Here is a 14,510-nt window from a genome sequence, read left to right on the forward strand (position 1 = left end):
TTTTTCGTGTTTAGGACACGAATTTCTCCATAGGGAATTTTCCCAGGGCGAGACATGTGTCAAATATTCCAAAGGCGATTTTTTCGAGGCTAAATTTCCAGGACAAAAGATTGTTATACAATTATTCCAGGAAAAAATTTTCTGGTTCGCATATCCCCAGGGCGACTTTTTCAAGCTTACATTTTCCGGAAGCGAATTTTTGCATGGGGAATTTTCCCAGTGAGAAACTTTTCCGGGAACAAGCCTTTAGGGATGAAATATTCCAAGGGTGAATTTTTCTGAAGCGAATTTTCTGGGGATTTACAAGGGCAATTTTGTCAGGAATTGATGAATTGATGAAACTTTTCTTAAGGGGAACAAGTACCATTTTTGGTGTACACCAAACATTCAAATTCAAATTAATTCAAATTAATTCACATTAATTCAAATTAATTCAGGTTCATTCAAATTAATTCACGTTAATTCAAATTAATTCACATTAATTCTCGTTAATTCACGTAAATTCAAATTAATTCACCCTCATTGAAATTAATTCACGTTAATTCGAATTAATTCAAATTAATTCACGTTAATTCGAATTAATTCAAATTAATTAACGTTAATTCAAATTAATTCAGAGGAGTGTACACAAAAAATTCTAAGTGTTTCCCCCTAGTTATTACCCCACCAACTCAGAGTAGATACAATTTTCTATTACCTGGCTGCCATCCTGGTAGTCTCTAAAGCAAATGATCTGTAAGTTTACCACCGTAGGCAGCGATACATTTTGATTTTTGATCTATTGACTTTGTGAATTTTGATGGATTGCAAATGTGAAGGTGAGCTTCCTCCCGAATGCAAAGCACTTCTCTAGTGCCCTGGGGAACGAGTTCAATTATTTATGAGTTCTTGTCTATTTTAATTTGAACTGAGTGTCAGAAAGGCAACATCGAACTCTGAGGTGGTCGCATCGTAATTGTAACGTTCTCGAATGTTCTGAACTTGAATTTCCTATCTCCTTGCATTTTTATGCGTGAACCGTAACGGATGCTGAAATACTTATTATGGATAGTAACTTGTGGTGAAATGAGCGGAGGAGGAGATGAGTCACCGCAGAACTGATTTCCACCCGCCTTGGACTTGCTTCTATTAACTAGTCAGTCATCATTTTCTCTAAGACCTTTGACAGCACCGGAAATATACTTATTGCTCGCAAGCTTTTCGGAACACTTGTCCTTAGTAATAGCATTGTTTATTATAAGTGAATAAACAAAGGTAATAGGATTATTTCGGTATTCATCCAAATTTTAAGAAATTCGTTATGCCTTAAACAATAATTTTTGTGTTATGCAGGAAATACACAGAATTAACATACCATTAAATGTGCTAGAAAAGATTATACTTATAGTATTGGGTTAGCTCCCTTTCATTTTCCACCAGGAAAACGTTATATGTATGTAAGTATAGAACCTTTATTGTTTTGCTTGAATGTTTTGATTTACTTCTTTGTAAAATTTGAAATGAAGCGAAATTGCAAAAATAATCGATTAATGCTCTTTTGCCATTCCCAACGCGATCTCCTAAAGTATTGTTCCGATTTTCATCAAATTTGAGATATGGTAAGTTTGAAATGCGCAGTTTATCATTTTTTAAAAGTAGCTTAGGAAATTAGGCAGAGTATAAGGTTTATTTAAATGCTGCCCGCCTCCAACATTCCCAATAATTAATAAACCAATTTTTAATTCACACCTGATGTAAGTATGGGTGCGAAATAAAAACAAATAACATGAACACTCTTATAAAGGTCGTAATTTGGGCTCGATTAAACACACTAACCATTTACAGATGAAACGATGAAATACATTTATTTTATATGAATCAACCAAATTAGCTAAAAGAAAAATAGACGATCAGGGCCAGAAAAACAAATTCCACGTAACAAGCAATCGATAGATAGAACAAATTCATTAACAGAAGTCGTACATACGGAAAACACCAGGTGAAAATCCTTCGAAACTTCACTCCTCGACTTTAATTATGGCACTTTAATCTCCATGGGTTCATATTAATTACTGATGTAAAATTTGGCTCTTTGATGATGGAAAAACTCCCTGGTACTCGAAAAGGCTTCATCCAAACGATAAACGCACGATAGACACAACAGCCCCTTCCTAAACGTAATATACGTAATACACGCATTCAACTAATATATGATCAAACCTTTTGTCCAATCTCAAATTGCAACCAAATTTTAACGTTAAAAATAATTATAATCCATAAGCAGGGTGTTCCATCGTTATTGCAGGTACCGCCGAAGCCAAACAAAACGTCCGCTTGACGCAACAATAGATTCAATAATGGTTTAGCTTAGAGATTATTAAAAGTTATTTTTTCTTGCAAAATATGGAAATGGCTAATTATGTAAGCACCCACACATTCACAATGAATGAAACTACATTTTACTAAGAAAAACAAACTGACAGCGTGATTTTCGCCTAATTGAGTGCAGCGAATAGATTGATCAAAGCAGTGGAAAACATACAAAAATAAGTGCACTGTCACTTGGACACACACAAATTTTTCTTCGTCCAAATTAGCGATGAGCATATAATTTCAACAGGTGCCTGGTAAGTTCTATAGTGTACATTCCGATAGAAATAAAAAATCAAATTATGCGTTTGAAAATTAATCAATTTAGAGCGACTCCTTCAATAATCCGAGGCTTAGGGGAAATGATGCATTTTACGCCAGGGTACATAAATATCAAGCAAACGTAGTTAGAAAAGTCAGAGAAACGAGGAAAATGTTAATTTTGGATGGAAACAAAAGTTTGTCGTTATTTCAGGTCAGAATGTGTGAAATCTGGCAAATCAGTGCACTGTAGCGTTAGATATTTGACGATCCATTCTATACTGGCGACATAGTAAACTTAATCCCAAGAGACCATCATGCTGTGATAACTGCTACGAAGACACATGCATTATTCAAGCGACTTTCAATTATAGCTCGAATTAAATCTATATAGTCACACCCCCTAAGTCAAAAAATACCCTCCTTATTAGCATAGTATTCAAAATTGTATACGTGCCAACTTTAATTTAAACGTAATTAATTAAAATACTTCTAACTACATTTTGGTACCCTTGCGAAAGATTGGCCTCCCTCCATTAATTACACGTGTTAATGGATCGTAATTTTTACTTCCGTTCCTAAACAATATTTGATTATAAAGTAATTAAAATGTAAATTTGGCAAAAAATAAAGTACCTACCGAAGAAATCACGTCGTCATTTTTGAAGTCCCAATATTTTATCGTAAGAAATACTAAAATGATTAATTTTCCTGCGGTTTTCAAACAGTTACTCTAATACACACAGTTCTAGATTGTTTGTTGTAATTGGTTGAAAGTGTAGAGGTGGTAGTATTCTGTATACTTTCTTTTGAATGAAAATTCTCTATTGGATAAAATATAGGGGTTGAAATTTCTACACACCCCTACAACATGAAGCTAGGCGTGGTTAATAAGGGTTGATTTACAGTCACAGAAGCTCACTTCCTGTTTGAAGCTTTCGGAGCGAACATAATATTACTTTCGCTGCACAAGTATTGTGTTAAAAATTTGCGCGCAGTGACGATAGTGATTTTTATTGCGAGTGAAATAGTTTGCGCATCGGCAAAGATTCTCCAGAACTAAAGCATGGAACACCAAATTGAAAACCGATTAAATGATTCTTCCTCTCCTGGAATTACACCTCCAAAATCTGCTATAGGTGGTAAACCTAATCAGGTATGCGATTTACTTCTACTCCCTGTCGAAGCTGCTGTTGTACTCAAATTTTTCGAGGTGAATTCTTCCACCTAAATTGCATTTGAGAAAAATAAGTGTTCAGTTATTCTACCACCGGACTAATTTTATGCTGCTATAATTACCATCATGTCTGTGTTTAGTCGGCTCAAGACGTAATTCTTAAGCTCTAGTCTAGTAGAACTTCAGTCATTCCAATATCCTGGGAGTAAAAACGCACAACTGTCTTATTCTTATTCATAAGCGACCGCATGGGTGCAATAATTTGTGGTAAAGGTAAAAAAATCACTAACAAATAAGACTGGCCCCGCTCTCGAACCTTGAGGAATTCTACTGGTGAGACACCAAAAATTGGAAAACCCTAACAATTAAATTTTCCAATTGAAAACTGCTCAGCACATAAAAAGAATCTGCATGGCATTCTCGGTTATAGATTCCAGAGATATTCATACTGACACTGGAATAGAATAAAGAATTTCGTGTCGCAGAATTTAGTTCAGTCGCGCAATTAGCATTGTGAAAGCAAACTATTCAAATGAATTTATGGAAAGAAATTGTCGATATTAGAAAAGCAACAGTCAAATTAAAAATGATTTAAAGAATAGACCTTGCACAGTAGAAAAAGATTTATGTAGGCGTGAGTTTTGAATGCACTGGTTACTCTGAGATTTTTAAGCATTCTCTTCAGATACCATTTTTTTATCGTAAAGTAACGAAACTGAAATGAAACCCGAATTACACCTATGACGATGATACCTAAAGTCTGCCTTCATATTAGTAAGTGGCCATTGATGAAAATATTCTTTTTGACTTAAATATCGCAATACCAAGCAAAATTAATAATTCAGTTCGATTATCAAAATCACATCAAACATTGTTCATTGCGAAAGTTTGCTGGACTGAGATTCAAAACCGTTTCTGTAGTATGGGGGAGGAATCAAATTGAACGTACAAACATACTTCTCCAACAACCAGGCCCCCACCATAACAGCCCAACAATTTTAAATTGAAACTTACCACTTGCGTCGCTTTATTGGAAAATTTCTAACATTTCGTGTTCTCATTGTACCATGTAGGTACATTATTTAACAAAGTTATGTAATGAACCCACTTGGTAACAAACTCTTTCAAACCAAACAATGAGCGACAAGCACGGACGGACGGACAGAAAGTCTAAGTGACCAACATTAATCAATTAGTCCCTTGACCTACCTATTACTAAAAACATAATTGGAAAATTCAAAACCGTTCGCGAGTTATCATGTAGACAGACGGACGGACGGACGGACGGACAGAAAATCCAAAATCATGAACTCGCTCAGGAACTAATACCATTAGTAAAAAACAATGATGTTATTTGTGCGCTATTTGAATTTCTTATCAAAAAATTTGCATTTTTATCAAATACGGTTTACTGCAAATTGAATAAATCGCATAACATACACATTTTGTGAAATAAATCGGGAATGTTTTATCCAAATGTACCTTTTATGAGATCAATGAAAATCCGCTTTTATTTTTAGCGCATTTTTTTCAAATTATAACCATATATACTTCTAGCATAGTGTAAGTTCTGTTCTTACACTATGCTTCTAGTAGAGAAAAACATATTGCATATCATATAGTAAAAACTCCCTTTTTGTCGCCCGTTAATAATCAAATATGGCATGTGAAAAACTGCACAATATCAACTACTTCAGGTATAGAGATATATTTTTTTGAAATTACAACCACAGGTGCTTCTACTAAAAACAGTAAACATATCGCCTATTATAAAATCAGATGTGCGCATGCGCAGATTGTGCAATGCCAACTTTCTTATTTATGGAGCCATTTCTTTGAAATTTTAACCATATAGATTCGAGTAAAGAATTTGAAAAATTTGGAAAATGCGTTCTAATGTTACTCGCCCTAGGGTGAAAACATTTTGTTTAATATCTTCAACGTGCCAAAAAGCACACTCAAAATGATGTGAACATTTTCATTTAGAACGAAAGTTTCATATTGGCCCTTTTTATGATAACAAGTTTATACAGGGTGTCCTTTTTTCACGCCATACCATCTCTGTTACTTTAAGCGACGCTACGTTAAATTAAGGAAAAGTTCACGACGTTTTAACCGCGATTATCCCCAATTAATTAGGTAACTCACCGGTGAGCCTCCCGCCTCGATCTGGCGCTCTCCCTGCGAACACATCTGCATTTCGAGATCGTTCCCTATATAACTGTTTCTGTTAGAAATGAGGTCTAGGAATATATTCGGATGTCTGCCAGGGGTTTTACAATTCACTCATCACCGATACGTGGAAAACACTCACATTCCAGAGCTATTATACGTCAAAGTCACTAATACTTCCAATCACTGGCGGCGTAAAGAGGCAGGGGCGCCGGAGCGGTCCGCCACGACTGGGGACCCTTCTCGCAATGTTATCCATAGAAAAAGAAACCCCTCTAGAAATCAATTATGTTGATGTAGAGTCATGTATACATGGTGTTCCAAATTGCTTGGGGGGCTTTTGGGGGATATTTTCAATCAACTTTGGTTCTGTATCTTTAAAACTAAGCAGGCTATGGAAAATATAATAATACAGAGACATTTTTGATATTCCCACAAATAACTGAGTTATAAGGCAAAAACTTTTTATTGCATTTTTGGACTTTTGCGCTGTTGCCACGTTCGCGCAAGTCATACGTCAAAATTGACATCGTCGACCTATGCAGCTTTGGAAAGTAACTACGAGAAGTGCAAACCGCATCCCCCTATATATTTTAGTTCACAAACTATCGCCGAAAAACACCGAAAACAAACAATTTGGAACACCCTGTACATATCTGTTTTAATTGTGCCTACCAAGCTGTTAATTTGGAGACGAATGGGAGAACAGGTGCAATTTTGCTGGGCCGCCCCAGGTAACTACTCCGCCACTACTTATTTGATTAGGAAAACGATCAAATCTTCTTCATCCATGGCCTATACGAAAACTCTAATTTCATTGGAACATTATATTGCAGTAAAATGAAACAGCAGAATGATACCCACATTTCTTTAACTTTCTCTGACGAAGAAGTTCCCAAAAGAACAAGTACACCAACTACGAACTGAGTCGATTATTTTTTGGGAAAGTAATGTGAACAAATTTCAAAAATTTTTACATACAGGGTGTCCGAAAAGTATAAAATATCGTCTATATCTTTAATATCCATTTTATCATAAAATGTTTCACAAATAAAAGTTATTTGGGATTGAATTTCACCACATGATTTTCTTTATTTTTTTCAAAGGGCAACAGATAATAAAATTGTTTAATGACAAGATATATCTTTTACCAACTTATTTGATAGAGGGGCTTAGTCCCCTTTCAAAAATGTGAAATATCGCAGTTTTTCGCGATTTTCTCAACAATTTTTCCAATATGAAGGGTATTAATATCTTACATGTTTGAAAAAGGAATAAAGTACTCCATCAAAAAAGTTGGCAAACGATACATATTGCCATTTAAAAACTAAACTTTTTTGTCTATTGCGCTTAAGTTCCATGTGAGAAAAAATTAAATACAAAACAACATTTTTTGATGAAATGGGTATTTAAAAAGATATATTCGATATTCCATACTCCACACCCTGTATCAGTTAGGCATTGAGCTCGTTTCAGCTAAAATATTTTCAATTTTGTAGGTTATAGAGGAGTTATATAGCGCTACACTGAAAGAGTTTTTGAATTATTTGAGTTTTTTCTGTTGGAAAATATACGCATTCGGTACTCTCGACATTTTGCGTAACCCAATTCTAAAAAAACCGATAAAATTGGAGTCAAATAAAAATCTCATTTAGGTACATTTCAAAAGGTTATTTTGTGCAAGGGTATTTTTTTTTAATTTCGGAAGTCGAGTATATTTAGAAAAATAAATAAAAATGGGGGCATCCCATTTAAAATACCGAAGTGTGAATAAAACCGAAAATCGTCCAGAGAAAAAGAATCATTGGATCATTCTTGTGTCTTTCTTGTGTACTACAATCGGAATTGTACAAGATTTAGCAACATTTATTGCAAGAAAACGTTCAACGTTTCGCCCACTTTCGTAAGCACACGAAACAAAAATAACAATAAAAAAAATAAAACATATAAAACTCTTACCAATAAGCTCTGTTACTCCATTGGCTGATGTGACCACTTTCTCCAATTTCTCCTGACGGAATAGGTTTAAATATCCTGGTTTAGCAATCTCTTTTTCAGTGTTCCAACATGTGCATTTTAGTGGAGATGTGCGTGGTGCTCCCGTTAACATTGGGATCTTCGCAACGGTGAAAGATAGAGATAGAAGAACGCTTTTGAAATGTTTGAAAAATCATTGAAAAGAACTGAGACATCACCCAAAAACTGAAAATGTCAAATTTGTTTTCCTAGCTTAAACGGAAGTAAATGGGGGGTTCCCGTTAGCTTTTTCTATGGGGATTTTTTCCGGAGAATCTGAATTCATTATCAAAATTTCAGTTTTTCAGTGATATCTCAGTCATTTTCAAAGATTTTTCAACCATTTTTTTTTAATCACAAAAAGGGGAAACTTTGCCCCTATATAACCTACACTGTATCTCTCACCGTTACGGAGATCCCAAAGGTGCGCTACGAATTTAAACCACCCTGTATTTTATTTTAATTTGTGACTTCGTTCAACATTGACACGGTCCTATCCCGAAAGTCTTATAGCGTTTTCGATTGGCAAAACTCGAGCTGCACGAGTGCAATTTTTACGTTCTATTGATAATTTTAGGGCAATTTTCTGTGTTCCATTGGCAAATGTGATGCAACAATTACGCACTCAGTGCAAATTTCGACGCACGAGGTTACTTTATTCATAGATTAGTTTAAGGTTACAGTGGAAAACTGCAGTATAAATACATAGATAAACACCACTTGGTTTCTCTGTTGCTAGTGTTAGGGTTTTAATTAAAACAACAATTTTTACCAGTAACCCTTGATCAGTCGCTTTCTTCAATCGTTACTAATGAACTGATGGGTGGTTCGTCGATAGATACGCATAGACTGTCTACTGCCGGAAAGATTAGGGTTGAGTAATTACCTCTATTGCTCTGTGTGACCACAAGGAATGCACGAAAAAATGGAAGCGCTAGAAGAAATATTTTCGTTTACTATTCCGAGTTACAATTTCAGAATTATGACTCTGATCTTCGAGTTGAAACTCAGAATTACGAATTGTAATCAACTTAGTAAACCTCTTTTGAACGCATTTTCCAATGAAGTTGAGTGCGCTATTTCAGTTTCTCTGTCCGTATCCATTTTTATGCTGTGCGTCTGTCCGTCCGAGACCTTAACTAGGTACTCCTACAGTTTTCATTATTACAAAAAATTATTGAGTACAAGTGTGAACAATATCACTAACGGATATAGGCTTGCCAAACTTTTAAGAACACATGGGGTCAGAAATACTATTCCTAGGGGTAGAATCCTCAAACTACTTGCCTCTAAATAAGTGGAGGTGATGAAGGGTCCCATTCAAATTCGGTATACGAGAAGTTTCGGCCCCCACCCCTTCTTCAATCAAATCCTCTGACTATATTATTGTTACATATAAAACTGTTCAATAAATTCCGTTTTCTTCACAGGTGAGCACAGTGATTCTATATGGAATACCCATCGTTTCCCTAGTCATTGAAACCCAGGAACGTCTGTGTTTGGCCCAAATATCAAACACCCTATTGAAGCAATACAGTTATAACGAAATACACAACAGACGTGTAGCACTGGGTAAGTGGAAACGGCAGGATTCAAGAAAACTGTTATGACAGTTTTTTTGGTTTCAGGCATAACGTGTGTGCAGTGCACTCCAGTGCAGCTAGAAATACTTCGTCGGGCTGGTGCAATGCCTGTATCTTCGCGGAGGTGCGGAATGATAACACGTAGAGAAGCGGAGCGTTTATGCAAAAGTTTCCTTGGGGACAACAGTCCGCCGCGCTTACCAGACGATTTTGCATTCGCGGTGCATCACGAATGTGCATGGGGATGTCGTGGTTCGTTCTTACCTTCACGTTATAATTCTTCGCGCGCTAAATGTATTAAGTGCAACGTGTGCGGGTTATTTTTCTCCCCTAACAAATTTATATTTCATTCCCATCGCTTAAGTCCCAATGACAAATATGTCCAACCGGACGCGGCGAATTTCAACTCGTGGCGACGCCACATGAAGCTCAGTGGAAACGTTCCCGAGGAAATTATGCATGCTTGGGAAGATGTGAAAGCAATGTTCAACGGGGGCACCAGGAAGAGGCTTCTATCAAGTTCAATAGTTTCTAGAAATCCCAAACAAACTAAAGTGGATGTCGATCCACCAACACCACAACCCGTAGTGCCCGCGCCTAGAATTACTGGTTGCCAGGGAATTTCGCTGCCTATTTCGAGGGTTTCAATGGATTTAATTTACAATAAACCGTTCCCATTTGCACCTTACTCAACCTTTCCGTGGCTAAAACGCAATCCTGTCTTATTCCCTTATGAAAATCCATTTTTCCCAGTTGATAAATCGTACCAATCTGCTTTTAAACCTGTTCAACCTGTTATCGAAAAGCCACCCGAAAAAGAGGACCATAGTGACGATGAAGTTGACATAGAATCGACGGATGAGAAGATGGAGATTACGACGTTCTGGAGTCCTAAGCGGGAAAGGGTGAGTGTCTTTGGTGTCATAGAAGTGTGCCTGTATTTATTATGCCAGAGAGTATTGAACAAGTTAAATATTCATAGTGAGATGCTTACAGTTATTCTTATAAATAATTCAAATTCAATTTGGGAAAACACAAACGCCACGAGGTGTTTACATTTAATCATACTGAAAGCTTGTTTTGCCAGCGTTAAACACAAACACTTCAGTATTGAGTTACATTTGATTAAAAAGACTAACGCATTAATCGAGGGTACGGTGCTTGGTGTCTTCCTTCCACCCTCATTTACCCCACCTCTGACAATCCATTAAGCAACTTAAACAGAAGATTGACTTTTGCGGGAGGCTTCAACTCACAATTAATTAATCGTTCGCTATTATAAATAATATATAGAACCCCCACATGGATCGTATTAAAATATTTGGTACGACCTTAATAAGAAAACCCACCATTAAAATTCAAACCTCTCGGAATGATTTTTGCGCAAATATGAATGACGCTTTCAATATAAACGGCGTCGACATGTCAATAAACGTAATCCGATTATACTCAAATGAAAGCTACATTCGTGTAACTGGTGTCATATAAAGGGCGCCTGTAGAGTAGGTAGGGTAAATTACATGCGTTTATTACCTTTTCATATACATAAAAACCTTTTTTCTCGATACAAATTACAACATTTATACTACTCCCGACGTCTATTTTCAGCCTTCGAGATCTGCATTATTGAGGTCAAGGGAGTGACTATAGGTATATGTCTATTTATTGGTATTTTGTGGAACCATTTGCATAAACTACCTACACATAGGTACAACTTGGACAGCATACGAAAAATGTTCTTATTTATTGTCAGTATCTTAGCAAATATTTGGATTAAAGCGTCTGGTTGGTGAACTCTTAACCAGTGGCAATAGCTCACAGTATAATAAACAAGATACGAAGAACCGCATACGGTTTTCAGTAGGGCTCACATTCGGAAACACGACTTTTAATCCGGCTTATATTCAATAGCACTGATCCTTGAACTCCTTGAAATCGATTGGCGAAGATTTGAAATCGCGGTCTCTTTTCGTTCTCGAGTTAGACGAAGAACAGGCGGACAGACGGACGGACCGACAAAACCATCACACAAGAGGAATGTCTTTCGAAAAATTCCCCTAAAAAGAATCAATACAATGATTTTGATTCACTAGTAAACTCGTGCTGCAATAAATGGTCGAATTATCGATGGTTATTCAATATCTATAGTTCTAGTCGATATAGACGTAATTATCAATACCTAATCGACAATTGTTATTTCCAGGCTAGTGCTGATATATCGATATACCAACAAGTAAGGCCTATCAAGTTTATTATCTACTATCGATATTATATAATTACTTAGTTAATGCGTTTATGTTTCTTTTTTCGAATTTTATTCGTCTCGGAAACAGCTCCAGAAAATTCGCCCCCGGTAAATTTGCCCCCCGGAGGATTTACCCTTAAAACATTCATTTGAACACATCAAACAGTTTTTAAGGCGCTCTGAAAATTTTGGTAATTAGTAAAAAAATGCGCTAGTAAAAATTGACTTTCACCTCTATTTTTGGCAAAGGGTATGGGTTAATAAAATGCTGCAACACTTCCCTTACGAGAACAACTGTAGCATTGACTGCAGTGACGAAGCGGAGATACTGCCGGCCAATTTTCCGAGAGCGAATCTTCTATAGTCACTTTACAGTACAGGCAACATTGAGCAATGCAATCCTTATACGAATTTTTAGTGTGGCGATGCCAACTGCAATTACGGCCATATTCTTGAAATCATATTTGATGACATTTGGCATCATTGCTGACCATAAGAGCCTGTGCGGTAAAGTCAAGTTGAGACGGACACACTATATGAGCAAATACCGCGGAAGCGAGATTTCCTGGAGCCAAATTTACCTCGCCCGACTCTTTTGAGGACGAATTGTACGGTGGCGAATATTCCGAGAGCGAATGTTCCGGGGCTGAGCTTTCCGGGGCGAATTTACCGTACACGAATGGTACTTAACTATAGTAATAAGCACTCCAACGCGAACAGCCATGCTGAGATCTGGAATGCACGGGGTGATATCAATCTCAAAATCACCCAAACGAGGAAAACAAGTATAAATTGTACACAACTCTTGTGCAGATAAAGTGCATTTTTTTTAACTGAAATAGCTTTTATTTTGAAATCACCAATGGATATATTTCTTGCAGACGTCTCAATCGCCCTTTGTGAGTACCCTCTTAATAAAATTAATTTTTACCCCCCCCCCCTCAGGCCCCGTCGCTCACTAATCGAGTGGCACGGGAAAGTTATAGTTTGTACAAACCAATTTATTTCGATGAGACCTTTCATTAGAATACCATGAAGGGTAGAACATGTCCCCCCCCCCCCCCAACGCAAACGCGTCTGATGAGCACACATCCATGCTTAATAATAAAATTGCTTGCTACAGTGTGAAAACAATGATGTGGGTTCTCATCGACTTGCAGTAGGCTTCACGGTGTAACGGGAGCCCCTTAACGGATTTTATTCGATTCGAATTGTGCTTAATTTTTTTTCATGTGTATGTGGGCGAGTGGTTCATGCGTACGGTCCTGACTGATGCCGAGAAGTCGTGGGAGATGATGTAATTAGCTAGACTGGGTGATTTTGTAAGGGTCACATCCCTCGCTATCAAGGTTGGTTAAACAATAACAAATTCTACCCATGATATTGTTTAAAGCACAATTTTAGTCCTACCCAGCCTTTCGTTACAAGTAGTTCCACGTTAATGCCTTCCTTCTACCACTCCCCTTTTTAAATTTTACAAATACGCCTTCAAAATGGATGCTAATCCATTTCTTCGCCCATCTCTATTTGTTTAACCAATCAATCAACTGACCACGTGGCGCACTAATAGGTGTAATTAGTAGAATATGAATAGTGGGAATGTGTCATCCTACGCCTTCTTTACGTGCCGGTATCAGTACAAAAAAACTACTTATCAATAATTGATAGGAAAAATATGTTAATATTATGCCGGCCTCAGTGGCGCAGTGGCGTGGAAGCCCGACTGCCCTGGTTCGAATCCGGATTCGGGCATTGATGTTAGTAAGTGTATAGTGGGTTGGGTCTGTAAATCAGCCCATGAGTGAATCCCAGCCTACTAAAAAGTAAATAAATAAAATGAAATAAATAATTAAGAAAATATTAAAATTCCAGGGCCGTAGGGCCCGGGTCGCGGCCAGGTTGAGCTGTTGTTTAGTCGCCTCTTACGGCACGCAGTGTCGTATGTGTATCCGCCCCTACACGGAGAATGGCTTACAGAAGTGTATACCATAAAATATCAATAAAAAAGTCTAAGGAAAAATTTAAGGGTACATGGCTTGATACGGTCCCCGAGCTACCATCATAATCATAAAATTGGTTAGTAGTCAAATCCACTTTCCAGTAAAAGCTCTGCTTGCTCATGCAAGAAGCATTTCATGTAAGAATTGAGTTGGAAGTGGTTTGCCCCTATTTCGACCACGCTGAATCCGATTCGGCCTGTTGCCAAATCTAAAAATGAATCGAAAGGGAGATATTCAAAATGGCGTCCAATATGGCGGATTTAGTTAGTTCGTTTCACCAATAATTTAACATTTCTCATTAGGTCGTTAAGTAGCGGGAATTCCCACTGCGACATTTAAAACAATAGGACAATAGTCCCCATTTAACTAAGTCAGCGGTTCTCAATAAAATTTTAATGTTTCAAACGCCAAATTGTAATTGGGGAAACTAATTGGAATTTGTCTACCTATTTAATTAATACATTAATATGGTATCAACACGATTATTGTCGTTAATGTCCTATGGACGCATTCCTTAAGGAACTACATTTTAAATATATCGATTATTAAGGAAATGGGCCGATTTATACGAGCACAATTTGGCGTTTGAAACATTTAAAATTTTATTTAATTATTTAATGACCGAATTAATTCCAAATAACAAAATATCGACTCAAACCGTTAATCTTTTGTTTTTGCGACATTGTCAACCAACACATGCGAAATTA

General features: G+C 36.9%; 1 protein-coding gene across 1 annotated transcript in view; it reads left to right on the forward strand.

Annotated features, from left to right (window-relative positions):
* The first annotated feature begins 3,612 nt into the window (after nt 1-3,612).
* LOC116166011 (SKI family transcriptional corepressor 1 homolog-B) overlaps nt 3,613-14,510 on the forward strand; it is a 37,198-nt gene continuing 26,300 nt past the window's right edge. Inside the window, exons 1-3 of the mRNA XM_031480821.1 lie at nt 3,613-3,766; nt 9,406-9,547; nt 9,604-10,463. Of these exons, the coding sequence (XP_031336681.1) occupies nt 3,677-3,766; nt 9,406-9,547; nt 9,604-10,463 (1,092 nt within the window). The 5' untranslated portion in view covers nt 3,613-3,676. The remainder of the gene's footprint in view (nt 3,767-9,405; nt 9,548-9,603; nt 10,464-14,510) is intronic.

This window comes from Photinus pyralis, unplaced genomic scaffold, assembly GCF_008802855.1.
Source record: "Photinus pyralis isolate 1611_PpyrPB1 unplaced genomic scaffold, Ppyr1.3 Ppyr1.4_LG3a, whole genome shotgun sequence".
Classification (NCBI taxonomy): domain Eukaryota; kingdom Metazoa; phylum Arthropoda; class Insecta; order Coleoptera; family Lampyridae; genus Photinus; species Photinus pyralis.